This window comes from Ovis aries, chromosome X (assembly GCF_016772045.2).
Source record: "Ovis aries strain OAR_USU_Benz2616 breed Rambouillet chromosome X, ARS-UI_Ramb_v3.0, whole genome shotgun sequence".
NCBI lineage: Eukaryota > Metazoa > Chordata > Mammalia > Artiodactyla > Bovidae > Ovis > Ovis aries.
The window spans coordinates 75,214,179-75,237,206 of NC_056080.1; the positions used below are offsets into that span (position 1 = coordinate 75,214,179).

The 23,028-nt window shown below is 41.2% G+C and overlaps 2 protein-coding genes across 3 annotated transcripts in view; both read right to left on the bottom strand.

Moving 5' to 3' along the window:
* RPS6KA6 (ribosomal protein S6 kinase A6) overlaps positions 1 to 14,459 on the bottom strand; it is a 254,839-nt gene extending 240,380 nt beyond the window's left edge. For both annotated transcript variants that reach the window (XM_060408374.1, XM_060408372.1), the window contains exon 1: positions 14,046 to 14,459. In XM_060408374.1, the coding sequence (XP_060264357.1) occupies positions 14,046 to 14,129 (84 nt within the window). In that variant the 5' untranslated portion in view covers positions 14,130 to 14,459. The remainder of the gene's footprint in view (positions 1 to 14,045) is intronic.
* Positions 14,460 to 17,813: 3,354 nt separating this feature from the next.
* Positions 17,814 to 23,028, bottom strand: part of LOC132658852 (uncharacterized) — a 91,146-nt gene continuing 85,931 nt past the window's right edge. Inside the window, exons 2-3 of the mRNA XM_060408379.1 lie at positions 19,742 to 22,161; positions 17,814 to 19,354 (exon numbers count right to left, since the gene is read on the bottom strand). Of these exons, the coding sequence (XP_060264362.1) occupies positions 19,034 to 19,354; positions 19,742 to 20,146 (726 nt within the window). The 5' untranslated portion in view covers positions 20,147 to 22,161 and the 3' untranslated portion in view covers positions 17,814 to 19,033. The remainder of the gene's footprint in view (positions 19,355 to 19,741; positions 22,162 to 23,028) is intronic.

The window sequence follows — 23,028 nt, forward strand, 5'->3', positions numbered from 1 at the left end:
AAAAACCATATGATTATCTCAATAGATGCAGAGAAAGCCTTTGACAAAATTCAACATCCATTTATGATAAAAACTCTCCAGAAAGCAAGAATAGAAGGAATATACCTCAACATAATAAAAGCTATATATGATAAACGACAGCAAACATTATCCTCAGTGATGAAAAATTGAAAGCATTTCCCCTAAAGTCAGGAATAAGACAAGTATGCCCATTCTCTCCACTACTATTCTAGTTTTGGAAGTTTTGGCCACTGAAATCAGAGCAGAAAAAGAAATAAAAGAAATCCAGATTGGAAAAGAAGAAGTAAAACTCACTGTTTGCAGATGACACAATCCTCTACATAGAAAACCCTAAAGACTCCACCTGAAAATTAGTAGAGCTAATAAATGAATATAGTAAATTTGCAGAATATAAAATCAACACACAGAAATCCCTTGCATTCCTATACATTAACAATGGGAAAACAGAAGAAGAAATTAAGGAAAAAAATCCATTCACCATTGCAAAGAAAAGAATAAAATACTTAGGAATATATCTACCTAAAGAAACAAAAGACTTATATATATAAAACTATAAAACACTGGTAAAAGAAATCAAAGAGGACACAAACAGATGGAGAAATATGCCATGCTCATGGATTGAAAGAATCAATATAGTGAAAATGAGTATACTACCCGAAACAATTTGTGGATTCAATGTAATGCAATCCCTATCAAGCTACCAATGGTATTTTTCAGAGAACTAGAATAAATAATTTCGCAATTTGTGTGGAAATACAAAACCCCTCGAAAAGCCAAAGCAATCTTGAGAAAGAAGAATGGAACTGGAGGAATCAACCTGCCTGACTTCAGGCTCTACTACAAAGCCAGTCATCAAGACAATATGGTACTGGCACAAAGACAGAAATATAGATCAATGGAACAAAATAGAAAGCCCAGAGATAAATCCACACACTTATGGACACCTTATCTTCGATAAAGGAGGCAAGACTATACAACGGAGAAAAGACAATCTCTTTAACAAATGGTGCTGGGAAAACTTGTCAGCCACTTGTGAAAGAATGAAACTGGAACACTTTCTAACACCATACACAAAAATAAACTCAAAATTGATTAAAGATCTAAATGTAAGACCAGAAACTATAAAACTCCTAGAGGAAAATGTAAGTAAAACACTCTTCAACATAAAGCACAGCACCCTCCTCTATGACCCACCTCTCAGAGTAATGGAAATAAAAGCAAAAATAAACAAATCGGATCTAATTAAACTCAAAAGCCTCTGCACAATGAAGGAAACTCTAAGAAAGGTGAAAAGACAGCCTTCAGAATTGGAGAAAATAATAGCAAATGAAGCAAATGAAAGAATTAATTTCAAAAATATACAAGCAACTCCTACAGCTCAATTCCAGAAAAAAAAAAGACCCAATCAAAAAATGCACCAAAGAACTAAACAGACATTTCTCCAAAGAAGACATACAGATGGCTAACAAACACATGAAAAGATGCTCATCACTCATTATCAGAGAAATGCAAATCAAAACCACAGTGAGGTACCATTGCAAGCCAGTCAGAATGGCTGCTATCCAAATGTCTACAAACAATAAATCGTGGACAGGGTGCGGAGAAAAGGGAACCCTCTTACACTGTTGGTGGGAATACAAACTAGTACAGCCACTACAGGGAACAGTGTGGAGATTCCTTAAAAAAATGGAAATAGAAATGCCATAGGAACCAGCAATCCCACTGCTGGGCATACACACTGAGGAAACCAGAATTGAAAGAGACACGTGTACTCCAATGTTCATCGCAGCACTGTTTATAAGAGCCAGGACATGGAAGCAACCTAGATGTCCATCGGCAGATGAATGGATAAGAAAGCTGTGGTACATATACACAATGGAGTATTACTCAGCCTTGAAAAAGTATACATTTGAATCAGTTCTAGTAAGGTGGATGAAACTGGAGCCTATTATACAGAGTGAGTGAGTGAGTGAAGTCGCTCAGTCATGTCTAACTCCTTGCGACGCCATGGACTGGAGCCTACCAGGCTCCTCCGTCCATGGGATTCTCTGGGCAAGAGTACTGGAGTGGGTTGCCATTTCCTTCTCCAGGAGATCTTCCCAACCCAGGGATCGAACCCAGGTCTCTCGCATTGCGGGCAGATGCTTTACCATCTGAGCCACCAGGGAAGACTCTCATACAGAGTGAAGTAAGTCAGAAAGAAAAATACCAATACACCAATTGGTATGCATACACCAATATGCATATATTAATGCATGCTGCTGCTGCTGAGTCTGTTCAGTCGTGTCCAACTCTGTACGACTCCACAGATGGGAGCCCACCAGACTCCCCCATCCCTGGGATTCTCCAGGCAAGAACACTGGAGTGGGTTGCCATTTCCTTCTCCAATGCATGAAAGTGGAAAGTGAAAGCGAAGCTGCTCGTTCGTGTCCAACTTGCAGCAATCCCAGGGACTGCAGCCTACCAGGCTCCTCTGTCCATGAGATTTTCCAGGCAAGAGTTCTGGAGAGGGTTTCCATTGCCTTTTCCAATTAATGCATATGTATGGAATTTAGAAAGATGGTAACAATAACCCTGTATGTGAGACAGCAAAAGAGACACAGATGTAAAGAAGAGACTTTTGGACTTTGTGGGAGAAAACAAAGGTGCAATGATTTGAGAATAGCATTGAAACATGTATATTACCATATGTGAACTAGATTGCCAGTCCAGGTTCGATGCATGAGACCGGGCACTCAGGGTCAGTGCACTGGGATGACCCTGAGTGATGGGATGGAGAGGGAGGTGGAAGAGGGGTTCAGGATGGGGGGCACATGTACACCCATGGCTGATTCATGTCAATGTATGGTAAAAACCGCTACAATATTGCAAAGTAATTAGCCTCCAATTAAAATAAATAAATTTTTAAAAAAGTTATTGTCCCAAGATTCACCAGCAAATTAAGAGAGACTGACATATGAAAAATATAAGGTTGAGTTTAAAATGAGACAGTACCTTACCACATTTGGTTCACTAATAATTCTCTCTCAAATAATGCTGATAAAATCATTCTATTGTTAACTGAACATTATCAAGACATGCACTGGGGAGGAACTATAATAACAAAGCAATAAATTTTGGTCAAAAGACAAATAATTTAGCCATTAAGCAAATCCTCTAACACAGTTCACTTGTTCATAGTCCTCTAAATTGTTATCTTGTGCAATATTCAGATTCAGCCATTACACTTACTGTATAAACTTTATATGGTACTTCACAGTTTACTGGGATTCCCTGGTGGCTCAGCGGGTAAAGCATCTGCCTGCAATGTGGGAGACCCAGGTTTGATCCCTGGGTCAAGAAGATCCCCTGGAGAAGGAAATGGCAACACACTCCAGTACTCTTGCCTAGAAAATTCCATGGATGGAGGAGCCTGGTGGGCTACAGTCCACGGGGTCACAAAGAGTCAGACACGACTGAGCAACTTCACTTGTTGTTAATGTCACAGTTTACAAAGCTCTTCACAAACACCAATTATGTAATGGTGTTAGTCATCACAACCAATCATTTAATGTTGGTTTCCCATAGACTAAGTAGCTTGTGCAAGGTCACAGCAACAAAGCCAGAACATAAAACCTGACCTTCAGATTCCTATTCCTTCATTCTGTTTTTTCCACAGTTACCTGTTAATAAGTATATATTTTAAAAGCTTGCATGAAACAATTATGAATGTAGCTTTAGCAAATGGAGAGAGAATTTCCAGGCATTAGTTTAGTAACTAGAGAGGGTTGATAAACCCTGCTTATACACCATGTCTTAGTGACAGTCTGCAAGGTGACATTTATAGAGACTATTTCAAGTTATTAGGATGTTTATAGTCCAAAAGAAAATTACTGTAAGAATATTGGCAACTGATTTCATATTATGAAGAATTTATAACAGGTTAGCAGCAAAGAAAGCATCTCTTAGGAGATGGTTTCTTTCCAAGTGCTTATATTTGGGTTCAGGTTGAGGTAAATTCTTCCAGTCTCATTATTAGTAATTCAGGAGGATGAGGAGCTCTGATAACAATTCTGCCTTTTATTAATTTGTGACCTTGGATGAATGGCAACATATGTAAACTTTACTTCTGTCAACTGCGAAATAGGGATTGTAATGGGGATGAATGGTTATAGCTTATATGAAAATACTTTGCATGCAATATGTCATTTTTATAAAATTAATTCTTAATTTGATAGCTAATTAACTCATTAACTTTATAAAATTAATTCTTAGCCTGTGGATCAAAGGAGAGACATCCCCTTGTGCATTAACAGGAATTAAGAAGGGTATAACTAAGGCACTTCCTCTCTTTGTGAATGTAGTGGCAATAAGTATATATGATCTTAAAATAAAATGAAGTATTAGACCCTTATGATAAACGGGTCTTGGCTATTAAGAACCCATGCACAAATTCTAAGAAGCCAGTAGGAAACATGTCAGTCAGGACCAATTTATATACTTGCCTTTTATTAGTTGTTTTCTGAAACCAGTCACAAAAGCTAGGTTTGCTCTCATAAGATTTTGTGATCCGAATTTTAGAATAAATTAACTTCACTCCCTACTTTTTGTTTGTGTACCATAATGTATATCTTTCCAGTTCCTTCTGTATATGCAGAGTGTGCCTACAGGACAATAAATTCCTGTTTCCAACATGTCTGACAGTTTTATAAAATCTCAGTACTGAAAGACCAAAATTCCATCCTCCGTAGTACCATGAAGTTATTTATACTCTTCATAGTTTAAAAAGTGTTCACAAACATAACAGTTGTAGAAATTTGTTCATACGTCTTTGTAACAAAACCAATTCTGTGTTGGAGTACATTTGACAGTGTTGAAGCTCAGACAAACTGTTATATTAAGCTTTGATAAGAAGTATGAAATGGATCTAACTGTAGAGGCCCTACCTTGCTGCTAAGTCTCTTCAGTCATGTCCGATTCTGTGCGACTCCATAAACGGCAGCCCATCAGGCTCTCCGTCCCTGGGATTCTCCAGGAAAGAACACTGGAGTGGGTTGCAATTTCCTTCTCCAATGCATGAAAGTGAAAAGTGAAAGTGAAGTTGTTTAGTCGTGCCAACTCTTAATGACCCCATGGACTGCAGCCTACCAGGCTCCTCCGTCCATGGGATTTTCCAGGCAAGAGTATTGGAGTGGGCTAACTGAAACTACTAAAAGCAGTGGCTTTATGGCAAAATTTAATACACCAAATTGGAAGCAGGTCAAGAGAGTGCCTCTGGGATTTTTTTCTACTTAAAATGACCAAAAGAACATATTCTCAACAGTCAATTATTGCTTAGAAATTTGCTACAGTAGCTGCTCTGAGATGATTCATAACAAGTAACTTACTTGAAATAGCCTATACAGTATCATTTACTTCCCTGCATTTTCAAATTTTGCATATATTACATGATCTTCAAGGAAAAATGTATGTAGATAGAATGCATTATCTAATCACATGGGTGTGCACATTCTTGAATCACACCCCAGCTCAGTAACAATTTTTTAAATATCTTACTGATCTGATAGTTTAGAAACCAGTTGTTTCTTTGTAGTTTCCAGTTGCAAATCAATTTTGCACTGAATTAATGGATTCTTTGGCATGGGATAAACAGAGCAATCAGTGGTGCTATCAGCAGCCTCTTTGTCATGCAAACCTAAAGAAGTTGGCTATAATCAGTCTTAAACAAGGAGAGGCCAACTGCTGCCAATATCAGCATTGAGTGCTCAGTTTCTTTGATGCTAAAACAATCTGGTAAAAAAAAAAAAAAAAGGAAGAAGGCTTGAGCTTGAAACATACAACTAAAAATGAATAATATGTATATTAAATATGTTAGTGAATTGGTGCTTAAAATGAAAATGGGAGAGATTTGTATTAATAGAAAGAACATGATGGTTTATATTCTAAATACCATACAGAAGCAAATTGTAATTGTCATGGGGAACTCAAGGGGAAATGTTAGAACTGGTGGCTGGGTAGGTGGAAGGAAGGAGGGCAGAACCCACCAAGTATATGTGTAGCATGAACATGAAAGACTATAAGCATTACTATCTATTCATTAAATAAATAGTCATGGAGCTACTTCATATATACTATTTGTGAAGATTTTTGAATAAGGTAACAAATTCATAATTATACAAGAATGAACCAGTTTGATCTTATTCTCAATTCCTTTTCTTCCCAAGAGGCAACTTTATTACATTGTTCTGAATTTTAAGAGTTTTTCTTTTAAGAATATTTAGTCATGTAAAATGTAGGATCACATTTCTTCTATCTCTATAAGATAGCTGGACGAAGGTAGGTAAAGAGGGAGGAAGGGAAGATCTGATTATTTCTATAAACATAGCAAACATATGATTTGTAACAATTCACCGAGGTAATCACAAGAAGTTGATGAAAAAGTGCAGCCTAGAATTCAACTCTGATTCCCAAGACAATATGGGTAAGGAGGAGGGAGGGGGGTTCAGGATGAGGAACACGTGTATACCTGTGGTGGATACATGTTGATGTATGGCAAAACCAATACAATATTGTAAAGTAATTAACCTCCAATTAAAATAAGTAAATTTATTAAAAAATAATGAATAAACAAATGGCTTTGGAGGGGGGAAAAAGAAAGAAAAAAATACACCCTGCAAGCATGTATTGAAAAAGAGAAGTGGCATTTCATCTATGATAATGTTTATTTTATTCATGAAATGCTTTTCTCAGAGAAACTGAGATTCTACAGAGTACCTAACAAGAATAAATGAATCAGTTCAGTTCGGTTGCTCAGTCATGTCCGACTCTTTGTGACCCCATGAACCGCAGCATGCCAGGCCTCCCTGTCCATCACCAACTCCGGGAGCCCACCAAAACCCATGTCCATTGAGTTGGTGGTGCCATCCAACCATCTTATCCTCTGTCATCTCCTTCTCCTTCTGTCCTCAATCTTTCCCAGCATCAGGGTCTTTTCCAATGAGTCAGCTCTTCGCATCAGGTGGCCAAAGTACTGGAGTTTCAGATTCAACATGAGTCCTTCCAATGAACACACAGGACTGATCTCCTTTTGGATGGACTGGTAGGATCTCCTTGCAGTCCAAGGGACTCTCAAGAGTCTTCTCCAACACCACAGTTCAAAAGCATCAAGTCTTCTGCACTCAGCTTTCTTCATAGTCCAACTCACATGACCACTGGAAAAACCATAGCCTTGACTAGATGGACCTTTGTTGGCAAAGTAATGTCTCTGCTTTGTAATATGCTGTATAGGTTGGTCATAACTTTCCTTCCAAGGAGTAAGCGTCTTTTAATTTCACGGCTGGAATCACCATCTGCAGTGATTTTGGATCACTTTCTGCCATAAGAGTGGTGTCATCTGAATATTTGAGGTTATTGATATTTCTCTCTGCAGTCTTGTTTCCAGTTTGTGCTTCCTCCAGCCCAAGGTTTCTCATGATGTACTCTGCATATAAGGTAAATAAACAGGGTGACAATATAAAGCCTTGATGTACTCCTTTTCCTATTTGGAACCAGTCTGTTGTTCCATGTGCAGTTCTAACTGTTGCTTCCTGACCTGCATATAGGTTTCTCAAGAGGCAGGTCGGGTGGTCTGGTATTCCCATCTCTTTCAGAATTTTCCACAGTTTATTGTGATCCACACAGTCAAAGGCTTTGGCATAGTCAATAAAGCAGAAATAGATGTTTTTCTGGAACTCTCTTGCTTTTTCGTTGATCCAGCAGACGTTGGCAAATTTGATCTCTGAATATAATCCTAGGAAGCACTGCTTTCTTAGACTGCTAGATTAACATTACTTGGTAGTACAAATCGTAGAGAACTATGTGAGTTTGAACCTCAAGGCCTGAACCCTAATTCTCAGTTCCAGACAAAAAAATAAATCCCAGTCTAATTTTATGCACTTAGAAATGTTTGAGTGCCTACCACATGCAAAGCACTAAATAGGAAGTTAAAAGACATTGCCCATAGCTTCACATATTTTAATTAAGAAGGATAAGACAGATATGCAGACAAAAAAAGTGGATAGGTTAAATTAGGCCAAGAGAAAATGAGCCAGTTAGGAAGCTGTTACAATACTGCAGTAATCATGCTAAAAACAAACAAGCAAGCAAGCAAACAGCTACAAAAAAAAAAACAAAAACCTAAAGCATGAATTAGCATGGTGGCTATAGAATTAAAGGAGAGAAGCAGATATGATAGATATTTCAGAAATAATGAACACAGCAACTAATTTTATGTGATAAATGAGACAAGACGAGGAAGGATTCCTAAGTTCCTAGTTTTAATAACTAAGAGAATGATCATATCATTGATAGAAGTAGGTACATCAAAAGGAAAAGCAGATTCATAGGAGAAACAGAAGTATTTGGTTTCAGGCACAGTGAATTTCTGGCAAAAGTTCTCTGATCTTATTTCTATCATCCTCCAAAGCAGTGATCTTTAAAATTTGTGCAACCTATCAGTAAATTTTGGATATGTGTTCCCCAAATTTGTAGGGAAATTATATTAATGTAGCAATCTAATTATATACAAAACTTACACAAAAGGCAGAAAATGTAAAAGATTGAGTCAACAGTAACTATAGTTACATTATTTTTCTTACCATATCCCAATAGCTTGTTTTACACAGCCTATGTTGGAGACCACTTATCTAAATAATTTAGCTATACCTTAACTTTCCAGTTCAAAAAACTGAAAAAAAAATCTTGATTTGTCTAATACAGGTTAATGATAAGGAATTCAGGTTAAAGAAAAAAACATACTTTGAATTTCTAAGGTAAAAAATTATAAAATACTCAACATTAATGATGCTGTCTAAATTTCAAGCTTTACCATCAAGTGAAAAGGCATGGAGATTCCTACACATTTTATCAGATTCACATGTGTATCTTGTACTAATATAACATTACAAAATGGCAAAATAAGATTCCCCCAAAAAGACAGTCCCTAAAGTTAGAGCAGCAGGAAAGTAAGTCCCTGTTGAACACAGTTTCTCTGCTTTTATACCTTTTGAAGGAAGGATTTTAATCTTCACAACAACTTTATGCAGTACCATTCATCTGGAGAGAAAAAAAAAAAAAAAAAGCAAAAACCCAGAAACCAGGGCTCAAAAGTATTAAATGACTTACTCAAGGGCACTTACCTAATATGTACCAGAGTCTCATATTTCAGTCGAACTTTTGACCTCAAGTTACTCTCTTTTTACTGACTACAGCTGCCTTAAGTCTTTTTGCTTCCTTTTGACTTTTAAGTCTGCTTAAATCCACCTACTAACACACATACTTTAAATTTCCACTTGGTCTCTATCCCAAACTATAAAGAAAGAAATAAGATTGCTTAAAATGAACAGGAAAGGTGACAGACCAGTATTTCCCTCCGTTTCTTTCCTATTAGACAAAGGTAGGGTCATGTTCTCTCCGTTTTCCAGCTTTTATTTCTGTCTATCATACTGACTTCTGGGTCACTTTCATGTTAAAAATGACTTCTGAAACATGAGCTCTGTTAATTGGAAGTTGAGTTCCGCTTCTGGGGTTGGTCAGGACAGTATAGGTGCTCTGACAGCATATAATTTATCTTTCTTAAATCCAAATAACTTGAACTGGCAAGATAGAGACCATTTTGTCTTCAACAAGTTAGCAAAGGTTTACAGAGAACAATTTAGCCCGAACTAACCTCATTTCTTTTTTTGATAGTATGAATAGTCTAATAGATCAGATAGATGCCTTACAGGTATCATATCCGAAATGAACAAAGCATAATCTTCCTGTTGTTAGGCAAACAAAATGTGGCCAGAAAAAGTAGGAGGATATATAGTTAAGTAACCAACCATTCTGGGGCTTCAGAGGTGCCTCAGTGATGAAGAATCCGCCTGCAAATGAAGGAAATGCAATAGATGCAGTTTCAATTCCTCAGTCAGGAAGATCCCTTGGAGTAGGAAATGGCAACCCACTTCAGTATTCTTGCCCAGAAAATTCCATGGACAGAGGAGCCTGTGGGCTACAGCTCATGGGGTCACAAAAGAGTTGGACATGACTTAGCAACTAAACAATCACAACAACCAAACACTCTAACAGATGTATTAATTCCTTGCTGACAATAGTGGAAAGTTATAGGCTCTCCTACTTTATTCACATTGATATCAGGCTCTCATGATGAAAAAAGAAAAGGAATGTGTTTTTTAATGAGCAGATGACAAAACCAGAAGGGTGAGCACATGAGTGTGATGTCAATCTAAAAGAATGACTAAAATCTAGCCATATGAAATGGAAGTAATTAATGCAAAGTATCTTAATTAGTTTATAAACTATCTACACAAGGAGGACTGCCTTAAAAACACTGGAAGGGTTTTTTGTTGTTGCCGTTGATCATAAGCACAGTAAACCAGTAGCTGCTGGAAAAAAAAAAAATCCAGAAACAAACAAAAAAACCCATCACCACCAATAGACAAAACTAATGCAATTTAAACAAGACTAATGTAATTTAAAACAGTACAGTGTCCAGATTAAGCTCTTACACAGCTTTATGAATGGATCATATACTCACTGTGTAAAGATTTAAGGGAGGGTACATCTGAAGAAGGAAATAAATTTTATTTAAACAAAGACAGGAAACCATCTTTAAGGAAGAAACTGGAGGGTTTGGAGGTGGAGAAGGGGATTGTGCATCCAGTAGCAACTTTCAAAAGTTTTAAGGTCTGGGAAATAAACTGATTTGTTATCATTTTGATAAGGCTAAATCATCAATAGCACTCTCAGTGTTTTAATAACTAAGACATGAATCTCAAGTGGGGTAATGTAAATCAGATTCCTCCAGAGTGTAAGTCAAAATCTGTTTATATACATGACATACTTTTGAGATTTTCTCTTAAACTTTCATATATTATTATCATAGTTTTAAACAGTAGTGACATAGTAGTGACATAGTTTAAACAGTAGTGACATAGTTTAAACAGTAGTGACATAGCTCAGGAACTATAGGAATTCAAAGTTAGGGCAGCTACCAAATTGACTTCTATAGTCAGAGATTTGCTTGATTCTGGAGAGAAGCTGAGTTATTCCTGTAGTTGTGGAAAGAAAGAAGGGCCATATCACAATTATGAAGTGGGAAGAAGAGTGGGTAGGTACTCTTTCCAGGTATGTCTGTGCTCAGTAACTTGCTTAAAGGTAGGGTCATCACTAGGAATTGAGGGCCCTAACGTAATCATATGCTGTTCTCTCTCTCTCAACATTTGTGTTACAAGAAATAACAGGGAAGTCTGAGAGCAAAAGATCAGTCACTTAGAGGTCAGTTTGAGGGTGCATGTATGAAAGAGAGGAAAGAAAGCCACCCCTGGCTGCTGTACCTTGGAGAAGCAGGTGGAGGTAGCTGCAGAGGGGGAATGGGATATTTATGTATTTGCATATACATGCTCTAGGTCTTTTAGTACCAGTTTATGAAATGCCTTCCTTACTTACTGTCTGCCCACAGGAGTACCTTAAATTTACAGCCCCATGGAGATCAACTCCACTTGTCATATTCCCGGAACAGTTCTGCCTACTGATGAGGGGAGAGAAAATGCCGATTTTTCCAGCTCACCTGCACAACCAGAATAATGCTTGAAGATAATCATTCAAAGAGAGATTACCTGATTAATCTCTGAGTCCCTGTGTTTCTCAATGCTGATGCTGGTGTCCTTCTCTAGAAGAGCAACCACACTTCAAATCAGTCAGTTCAGTCACTCAGTCCTGTCCGACTCTTTGCAACCCCATGAATTGCAGCACGCCAGGCCTCCCTGTCCATCACCAACTCCTGGAGTTCACTCAAACTCACGTCCATCGAGGCGGTGATGCCATCCAGCCATCTCATCCTCTGTTGTTCCCTTCTCCTCCTGCCCCCAATCCCTCCCAGCATCACAGTCTTTCCCAATGAGTTAACTCTTCGCATGAGGTGGCCAAAGTATTAGAGTTTCAGCTTCAGCATCATTCCTTCCGAAGAACACCCAGGACTGATCTCCTTTAGAATGGACTGGTTGGATCTCCTTGCAGTCCAAGGGACTCCCAAGAGTCTTCTCTAACACCACAGTTCAAAAGCATCAATTCTTCTGTGCTCAGCTTTCTTCACAGTCCAACTTTCACATCCATACATGACCACTGGAAAACCATAGCCTTGACTAGGCAGACCTTTGTTGGCAAAGTAATTTTTCTACTTTTGAATATACTATCTAGGTTGGTCATAACTTCCCTTCCAAGGAGTAAGCATCTTTTAATTTCATGGCTGCAATCACCATGTACAGTGATTTTGGAGCCCCCCAAAATAAAGTCTGACACTGTTTCCACTGTTTCCCATCTATTTCCCATGAAATGATGGGACCAGATGCCATGATCTTACTTTTCTGAATGTTGAGCTTTAAGCCAAATTTTCACTCTCCTCTTTCACTTTCATCAAGAGGCTTTTTAGTTCCTCTTCACTTTCTGCCATAAAGGTGGTGTCATTTCTTCTGGCAATCTTGATTCCAGCTTATGATTCCTCCAGCCAAGCATTTTTTATGATGTACCCTTCATTTAAGTAAAATAAGCAGGGTGACAATATACGGCCTTGACGTACTCCTTTTCCTATTTGGAACCAGTCTGTTGTTCCATGTTCAGTTCTAACTGTTGCTTCCTGACCTGCATATAGGTTTCTCAAGAGGCACTTCAGATGGCTGGCTGTAAACAGTGCACAACCAAGTGATCCTCATAAGGAATGTATAAGACCTGCCCACTTAATTCCAGTGCTCTGCAGGAAGAAAAATCAGTGTTTGGCATGGTAATCAGCTTAAATAGCAGAAATAAACATTTTAAAAAATGGAATAATAAAAGAAAGCAATAACCAACAGGGCTTCCCTAGTGGCTCATTGGTAAAGAATCTGCCTGTAATGCAGAAGATGCAAGAGATACAGTTCCAATCCCTGTGTTGAGAAGTTCCCCTGAAGAAGGAAATGGCAACCTACTTCGGTGTTCTTGCCTGGGAAATCCCATGGGTGGAGGAGCCAAGAGTTGGACATGACTAAACAATAACAATAACCAACAACTATCTGTTAGAAAAGAGATTAGAAAAATGGCTGCTAAAGAAAGTAAAGTTGAATTCTGAAAAGCTCTTTGAATGTATTAAGGAAAAAGAGCTCCAGGCCACAGGAATAACCAGTAAAAAAATAATCCTCCACTCTGAGGCTTCCATTGCTGTTCTAAGAACACAGTTGAAAACCTACTCACCACAGAGAAGTTGGCCATTGCTGTTCTAAGAACACAGTTGAAAATCTACTCACCACAGAGAAGTTGGGTCTTCATTGGCTTTCAGAGGTAGCCAGTTTGCTTCTGTGGGAGGACACAGGAGAGGGAAGCAGGAGCCTAGGTTTTTAGTTCCATCTCTGTCATTGAATCATTTTGTGAGCTTGAGCAAATTCCTTCTCCTCTAATATTGAATCTAACAACCTCACAGAGGTACTAGAAGGGCCCAATGAAATCACAGAGATGGAAGCACTTTGCAAAGCAAAGAGCACTGTAGAAGTGTGAGAAATTATTATCCAAACAGATCTCATGCCAACACTTCTGGTATCACTCTCAAGACCTCCTTAGCTTTCACACAAGATCCCTAACTCCCTGGTTTCTCCCTTCAAGTCCTACCTGGCTTAAGAACAGCTTTCATTCTTCCCTCCACTTCTTCTCTTGCCAGCATCATCCTTAATGAGGCCAGCTGATAGTTGTTGTTCATCAGCTTTACTCTCTCCTAGAGAAGTCCAGTCATCCTCAGGAAAAGACTATAAGCACCAAAAACTCTTCAGGCATAACCTAACTGTGTGGTAAGTGTGAAGCAGGGGAGAAAGAAAGGTAGAGCACTCTACTGTTCCAGAGGAGAAATCTGTGATTTGAGTGAAACTTGCTTGAGAAGCTCTCAGTGCCCAGAATACACACACATACACACACACGGACACACACAGACAATCTAAATGAAAGGCTCAGGCTAGTTCATATACCATAGCAATCAGAAATCTTACCTGATTGCTGCTCTCAGCCCGTGCTGTCCACTCTGTCTCCCTTCTGTCTACCACCTGTGAAGATTCTAATTCAGGTCTGCCCATTTATACATTCCTGGGGGTGGCAAGACTCCAGGAATGTCTGTCCTCACCAACAATAGGTCAGAATTTGAAATGTTTTGGCCATGTCTGATTTAACTCTTTTATGTAGATATTACATCAGTGTTGTCAGCTTCCTAACCAAGGGTAGGACTTGGCTTCAAAACCAAGAAGCTGCTGTTTCATGCTTGCTTTGCAGACCCTGAAGCTGGGTTCCCCACAGACAGTTCTCTGGAGAATAAGTCTCACTCACAGGCAATATGAGGAGAATAAGATAGAAGTCAAGTCCGACAGAATAAGTGGCTCAAGTGTATAATGGATCCAAAGGGAAAAACTGTAATCAGAAATCTGGGTGTCATGTTAAAACAGAGGGAACAGGATATGGACAATGTTAAAATAGCAGTGGGATTAATGCTTACAAATCCATGCTTGGCACAAGAGCACATACCAGAGCAGGGTCCTAACATTTGAGCAGAATTTGGTAACTTGATATCCTAACTTGCATGAACAGAAGTGGAATCTAAAGATAAGGCACAGTGGGGTAGAAGGGTATAAACTGAATCCATTAATAGTGACCTAAGCTCAGATATATTCAAATAATACAGTACAGAAGGCATAATATGTCTGAAATTCTTAGGCTGGGAGTATCTATTTTTAGTGCTTCATCTATTATAGAAAAGCAAGAACCATAGAGAAGGAAGTAGGGCTATATAAGGATCCAGGACTGAAGCTCAGGCATAATATAGGGCTCTGGGGTATGATGCCGTGCCCTTGGGGCAAATTTTCTAACTAGATAGACTATAAAAATTGTCTTTCTGGTTTCAGTAATGACGACACTACATGCAGGACAGCAAAGAAGAACAGACTTTTGGATTCAGTGGGAGAATGCAAGGGTGGGATGAATTGAGAGAATAGCTCTGAAACATGTATATTACCATATGTAAAACAGATGACCAGTGCAAGTTCAATGCATGAAGCAGGGCACCAAAAGCTGGTACACTGTGACAATCCAGGTGGGGAGGGAGGTTCACGATCGGGGGACACATGTATACCCATAGCCAATTCATGTTGATGTATGGCAAAAAATCATCACAACCTTGTAAAGTAATTGTCCTCCAATTAAAATAAATACTTAAAAAAAAGATTGTCTTTCTAGTTTGAAGATTCAATTCAGTTCAGTTCAGTCCAGTCACTCAGTCGTGTCCGACTCTTTGTGACCCCATAAATCACAGCACGCCAGGCCTTCCTGTCCATCACCAACTCCCGGAGTTTGCTCAGATTCACGTCCATCGAGTCAGTGATGCCATTCAACCATCTTATTCCCTTCTCCTCCTGCCCCCAATCCCTCCCAGCATCAGAGTATTTTCCAATGAGTCAACTCTTCTCATGAGGTGGCCAAAGTATTGGAGTTTCAGCTTTAGCATCACTCCTTCCAAAGAAATCCCAGGGCTGATCTCCCTCAGAATGGACTGGTTGGATCTCCTTGCAGTCCAAGGGACTCTCAAGAGTCTTCTCCAAGGGATGATATGGGGAGGGGGGTGGGAGGGGAGTTCAGGATTGGGAACATGTATACACCCGTAGCGGATTCATGTTGATTTATGGCAAAGCCAATACAATATTGTAAAGTAATTAGCCTCCAATTAAAATAAATAAATTTAAATTTAAAAAAAGAGTCTTCTCCAACACCACAGTTCAAAAGCATCAATTCTTTGGCACTCAGCTTTCTTTACAGCCCAACTCTCACATGCATACATGTACACTGGAAAAACCATAGCCTTGACTAGATGGACCTTTGTTGGCAAAGTAATGTCTTTGCTTTCCAATATGCTATCTAGGTTGGTCATAACTTTTCTTCCAAGGAGTAAATGTCTTTTAATTTCATGGCTGCACTCACCATCTGCAGTGATTTTGGAGCCCCCCAAAATAAAGTCTGACACTGTTTTCACTGTTTCCCCATCTATTTCCCATGATATGATGGGACCGGATGCCATGATCTTTGTTTTCTGAATGTTGAGCTTTAAGCCAACTTTTTCACTCTCCTCTTTCACTTTCATCAAGAGGCTTTTTAGTTCCTCTTCACTTTCTAGGGTATCCCAATTCATATCCAGTCCTGGATGGCTCATAGGCAAAATACTTCTCTTTCTCTCCCTTAATGCTCTCTATTCTTCTTGCTTATTTACCTGTATATTCATTCCAAGTTCAGGGTAGTTTGCCACAGAGTATATAACTCAGGGTTTGGGATAGTATGCCAAGAAGAAAGTTTGAAATGGTAAGCCTATTCCTAACCACATGTCAATGGCTATAGGGGATAAGAATGGGAGCGGAAATATTTTAGTATTAACTTTTGGCGGGACTTGCCATGGTAAAACTGGTCCTTGCCAGGGGTTTCTCAGGGCTAAATCTGCTCTCTAGTAGCTCCACTTAAAACAACACCCTGATGAACTTTTCCTTGTAGAACTGGCATAGTGTCTACTTACCTCAGAGCCTGGCCCGTAGTTCAGTTCAGTTTAGTCACTCAGTCCTGTCTGACTCCTCGTGACCCCATGGACCATAGCAAGCCAGGCCTCTCTGTCCATCACCAACTCCCAGAGTTTACTCAAACTCATGTCCATTGAGTTGGTGATGCCATCCAACCATCTCATCCTCTGCCGTCCCCTTCTCCTCCTGCCTTTAATCTTTCCCAGAATCAGGGTCTTTTCTACTTTGGCACATAATAGGAACCCAATAAATGTTTTTGATTGAACAGAATCATAAATTGCTCACTAAAACAGCCAGACAAAACTTTCCAAACTTTTCACAGTGGTTAAAAGGATATAAAATTTTAAAGTTCCTTCTATAGTGAATCAACTACTTTGAGAAGTTTTTTACATTGCTGAAGTTTTCTCTTTTTCCTCAGGATTTAAAATCCTCCATTATATACAATTATTTCTGTAGGTGTATTGGGGAAAACTAAGACCCACTGAAATTAGTGGGCAACTGAAGAAAGAAGACAATCAATCAAAGGTAGGAAGGAACCCAAGTTTCTTAGCATGGAAGAGAACTGTTCCTCACCTTGTTACATACGTGTTCAGTTGCTCAGTAATGTCTGACTCTTTGAGATGCTATGGACTATAGCCTGCCAGGCTCCTCTGTCCATGGGATTTTCCAGGCAAAAATACTGGAGTGGGTTGCCATTTCCTATTCTGGGGATCTTCCCAAGCCAGGGATCTAACCCACATCTCCTGCATCTTCTGAATTGGCAGCTGGATTCTTTACCATCGAGATACCTGGGAAGTCCCCTCACCTTGTTAATGTGAATATAAAAGCTTATTCCAAAAAACAATGGCTAAGGGAGAAAAAAATGGAAGGATATATTCATGGATTTTATTTTGGGGGGGGAGGGGGGAGCTGCATCATGTAACTTGTGGAACCTTTGTTCCATGACCAAGGATTGAACTCGGGTCATTGCAGTGAAAGCACCAAGTCTTAACCCCTGGACCTCCAGGGAATTCCCTTCATGGAATTTTAAAGTCAACAATTACGTCTGTAAACTCCTTTCATTCTATTAAATATAAGCTCCTTTCCCAAGCAAGAATATTCTAATACTTTTTAAAACAATTTATTGAAGTAATCAACTATACAGCAAAGAGATTCAGTTATATTGTTATACCCAAGTCACGAAATCTCCCAATGACCACCAGGGAGCCGATATCCGATGCAAAAGCAAGAGAGTTTTTATTACCAAGCTCGAGCTGGGGCTCCCACCGTTACCGACTCAGCGGCTAAGGAGAGGAGCCCCGAACTCTGGGTTACATTGCTTTTATAGGGTATTCTCGCGTGAAAAATTCGAAAAACAGGAGTTTCTGGGTTGGGAGACATCTAATTGTTTACTTTCTGTGGAAGGGTTAGGTGTTGGGTTCTGATTGGTTTTCATTTCCTGGGCTGGCCATGGGTTCTGATTGGTTCTCATTTCCCGGGCTTAATTCGAATTTCCCAGGCAGGTCCTAAGTCCTGAATGTAAAGTCAGGAGATCCTGATCTGGGATCTGATTGGCTCGCAGGTGGTGGGCTGAGGTCAGGGGATTTCCAAAGACTCCTCAGAACTCTAAAATGGAGTCTTTTTTTTTTTTTTTTTTTGGCAAAATGGAGTGGCTTAGGCTCTTCATTCCCCACTTCTCAAGGACCCAGGACAGACCCAATCATGGGTCTGTAACCAGCTCTATATTTTCTTCCGATAAGGGGGCCACTGGCAGAGCTGTATATTGGGACCTGAGCACCATAAGCTGCACCATGTTGATGTGGCTCTTGATGAAGGTCATTAACTTGTTCAATAAACACAGCCTGAAGGTGAGTAGTAAAAGTAAGATAATCAGAGGCCCTGTATACCCCAGACAAGTCCCGATGTCCATCTTATGTCCCTCTGTCCTTCAGAAGTGAAGGAGACCTTGAAGAGGTCACAGTCAGGGCAATTACTGGTAAATCACTTGTTCTACATGTCTGAGGTGATAGGATTTACGAAAGTCATCGTGACCAGGTCCAATGGCCTGGCCACACTCCATTTCCACCAGCCATCATTTGAAGTCACACATTCCCATGCCTTACAGTGACAACTGTGCATGCTGCCACAAGTCTTTATCCGGTCTCTTTTGTGCCCTGGACATGCATAGAAACCCACTTTCCACAGATAAACACGTGCCCTGGAAGTCTCCATCAATTCTTTTAGGTGGAAGTATAAGTCGGGCCACCATGTGTTTACAGGGTGCGTGGCAGTCGTCTGGTTCAGCACATCGTATGTCTCTCCATTTCATAGTTTCCAGGTTACTTTAAAAGTTTGCTGTGAATTTTGGTCCTGGGCCACACCTAAAGCCTTCCAGCCCAGGAGGGAGAGCACCAGGAGTAGCCGGGTAGCCATTCTACCTACTTTTGTTGTCATCACAATTTTAGCTTGAGCGGGTTAATTTTGTCCAATTCAGCCTTCCACTGGGGGAGGAACTCTTCTTGTAAGGCGAACAGGTACGCAGGCCATGTGTGGGTGTAGTGGACCCAAGCAGAGATGCTGTCAACTTTGAGAACAATTGGTGTCATCAAGACGACAAGGAAGGGTCCCTTCCACCTAGGCTCTAGGGTCTCTTGGCGATGACGGCACACGTACACCCAGTCTCCTGGCCGGTAGCAGTGAGGTTCAGGTGGAGGGCCTGATTTAGATAGTGCTTTGAGCCTCTTCCATGTGTCCCTGTGGGAGTATTGTAAGGACTGGAGACAAAAAAGCAACTTCTGATCATCTATTTCTTTTTTTTTTTTTTTTAATTTTATTTTATTTTATTTTATTTTATTTTTAATTTTAAAATCTTTAATTCTTACATGCATTAACACTTCTGCCTTTAGGTTAGGGATTATTGGGGGAGGTATCCCATACATGATTTCAAAAGAGGTGAGTCCCAGTTGGTAGGGTGAGTTCTGCACCCAGTACAGGGCAAAGGGGAGGAGAGCCACCCAGTCCCCACCAGTCTCAACAACTAGTTTTGCTAATGTCTCTTTAGGCGTCCTATTCATCCTTTCCACTTGCCCTGAGCTCTGGGGCCTATAGGCACAGTGCAGCTTCCATCTAGCCCCCAAAGCCCGGGCTACCCTCTGGCTTACCTGAGACATGAAGGCTGGCCCATTATCTGACCCCACCTGTGCCGGAAACCCGAACCATGGCAAGATGTCTTCAGTTAGCTTTTTGGCCGCCACCTGTGCTGTTTCTCTCTTGGTGGGGAAAGCTTCTACCCACCCTGAGAAGGTATCTATGAACACCAACAGGTATTTGTATCCATATTTACCCGGTTTTACCTCAGTGAAGTCCACCTCCCAATAAGTTCCTGGTCTTGTCCCCCATTCTCTAATTCCTTGGTTGGCCAGATGAGGGACAGCGTTCGTGAGCTGGCATGCTTTGTAGTTTGATATGATGTGTCCTATTATCGTCCTGACATCTTTCATGGTAATCTTGACATGTCTAATCAGGTCTTGCATCTTGTGGGTTCCCAGGTGAGTGGCATGATGCATTTTTAGTAATACTTGTTTTCCTAGTTCTTATGGGAGGATTAGAGAGCTGTCTGCTGCTCTCCACCACCCATCCAGCTGTTGGGCCATAGGCAGGCTTTTTTATCCAGTCTAAGTCTCTTGTTGAGTAATTGGGCAAAGCTGGGAGAATAGGGCTCCCAGGGTCAGGCAGCTGAAGAGTGGCCTCTATCATGGTATTCTGGGCTGCATCCCTGGCTGCCCTGTCGGCCAAGTTGTTTCCCCTTGAGATTGGGGTGTCTGGCTTCTGGTGCCCCAGGCAGTGTATTATGGCTAGTTTTTTAAGAAGCCATAATGCTGAGAGGAGAGCTTTTATTTCTTCTTTGTTTTTAATCGTCTTTCCCTCGGCTGTGAGGAGTCCCCTCTCTCTGTAGATGGCCCCGTGTATGTGGGCAGTAGCAAAGGTGTATCAGCTATTGGTAGTGATCTTAAGCTTTTTGTCCTTTCCCAACTGGAGGGCTTTTGTTAGGGCGATTAGTTCAGCCCTTTGAGCCGAAGTACCTGGAGGTAGTGCTTCTGCCCACACAATTTGGGTTTCCATCCACTCCCGCATACCTGAGTCCATCTCAAACGAAACTGCTCCCGTCGGTATACCAGGTGACCTCAGCATCTGCCAGGGGGTGATCTTGCAAGTCCTCTCGCTTCCCACGCACCTGAGCTAGTATGTTGCTGCAGTCATGGATCAGGGCTTCAAAGTCCAGGTTAGGAAGCAATGTAGCTGGATTGAGAGCAGTAGGTGGTAGAAAGATGATTCTGGAGGGGTTTAGCCGTAGTCCCTGGTAGTGGGTCAGCCAAGCATTGCTGATCCTTCTATCTGGGGGTTGTTTCAGTATGCCCTCAATGGCATGGGTTGCGGTAATATGTAACTCCTGCCGTAGTGTCAGTTTGTCTGCATCTTTGACCATTAGGGCCACGGCCACAATCATGCTGAGGCATGGCCAGCATGGGGGATTTCCAAGGTCCCAAATGTTGCATCAGCACCCCTTTTGCTACTCCTTGTTTTTCATCCACATACAGGAGAAAGGGTTTTGTGACGTCAGGCAACCCTACGGCGGGGGCTGACAGCAGAGCTGTTTTAATAGTTTTGAAGGTGGCCTCCATCTGTTCTGTCCAGCTGAAAGGTGTGGTACTTTTGGTGGCTTCATATAAGGGTTTAGTCAGTTCCGCATAGTTTGGAATCCAAAGATGGCAGAAGCCAGCAGATCCCAAGAATTCTCTCACCCTTCGAGGTGAGTCTGGGGTCGGTATTTTGAGTACCATCTCCTTTCGTGCCTCTGGCAGCCACCTCTGACTTCTTTTAACACATACCCTAAGTAGGTGACCTCTGGTTGGCATATCTGAGCCTTTTTGGCTGAGGCTTGGTACCCTAATTTTCCAAGGGTCCACAGTAGTTTTCGGGTGCCCATGAGGCAAGTCTGTTGGTCTTTTGCTGCAACTAAGAGGTCATCTACGTATTGCAACAAGGTTAGTTGGGGGTGGTGTTGTGCCTCTTGAGTATTGTAGACCCTATCTGCCACTGTTATTAAATCCTGGATACTCTTTTCACCCAGGCGTTCTAGTTTTTGTAACTTTTTCCTGATGTCTGGAGCCGCCTGGTTGACAAAGTGCATTATCAAAGCAGCCTGAGTGCCTTCTGCTTCTGGGTCCATGGGGGTGTATTGTGTAAAGACTTCCATCAGCCTTTCCAGATAAGCGGCTGGACTTTCAGTGGGGCCTTGTTGAACATCTCCTACTCTAGCTAGGTTAGTGGGTTTCCATGCAACTGCCTTGAGCCCCCCCAACAGAGTCTGGTGGTAGACCTGGAGCCTCTCCTTACCTTCTGCCTTATTGTAATCCCAGTCAGGTCGCGATAAAGGAAAAGAGGTGTTAATTTCATCTATATTAGTGGTGGGTTCTCCGTTTGTCCCTGGGACCCTTTTACAGGCCTCATTCTGTATTCTCTCTCTCTCTTCCGTGGTGAAGAAAATCTGGAGCAGCTGTTGGCAGTCGTCCCGTGTGGGCTGATGAGTAAAAAGCACAGTTTCTAGAAGGTTAGTTAGATCTCTAGGGTTATCTGAGAACTTAGCATTCTGTGACCTCCAGTTATATAGGCCACTGGTAGAGAAGGGCCAATATTGATGAGGTTGGTTCCCTTCCTCATTGAGGGGACCGGCCACTTGTAAAGGGAGGGCAACAGTTGAGTCTACTGGCCCCGCCGGAGACATGGCTGGCCTATGGCGAGTATTTTTTGCAGGCCCCCCTTCTGATGCATTGGCCCTAGGTGGAGGGATAGCAGGGGCCCACAGTGGCTCGAGGGGTTGGTAAGGGGGTGGGAAGAGAAGTTCTTCCTCTGTTCCCCCTTGTAAAATGGGGTACAGCGGCGCCGTTGGTTCAGGTTCCTTGGGATCTTTCAGGTTCTTTCCTACATGTGTCACCAGCACCTGTGCGGTGGAGAATCCCTGTTGAGGCAAGAAAGGTTTTACCCATGGAGGGGGGCGCAATATGAGATCTTCCCATACTATGACATAGGGAACTTGGTCAGGGTGTCTGCTCCGTGGTCAGAAGATGATGTCTCAGACTCGGTGCACGGGTTCCAAGTCAAAGGTGCCCTCTGGGGGCCATCCCACTTGGAAGGTTGGCCATTCCGCGCTGCAAAAAGTGATTAATTTATCTTTCTTAATTTCCATGCTGAGGTCATGTGCACACATCTTGACCTCCCTAAAATGGTCAGTGATCAGGGATAGAGGGGTAAGGTTAGATTTACTTTGCCCCATCATTCCTAGATCAGTCAAATGTTGGTAAATTAACACAGACAGTACAGATAGCCACACAGACAGACAGAGAGACAGAAGATACAGACCTCCGGGAGTCCGGAGGCAAAACTGAGA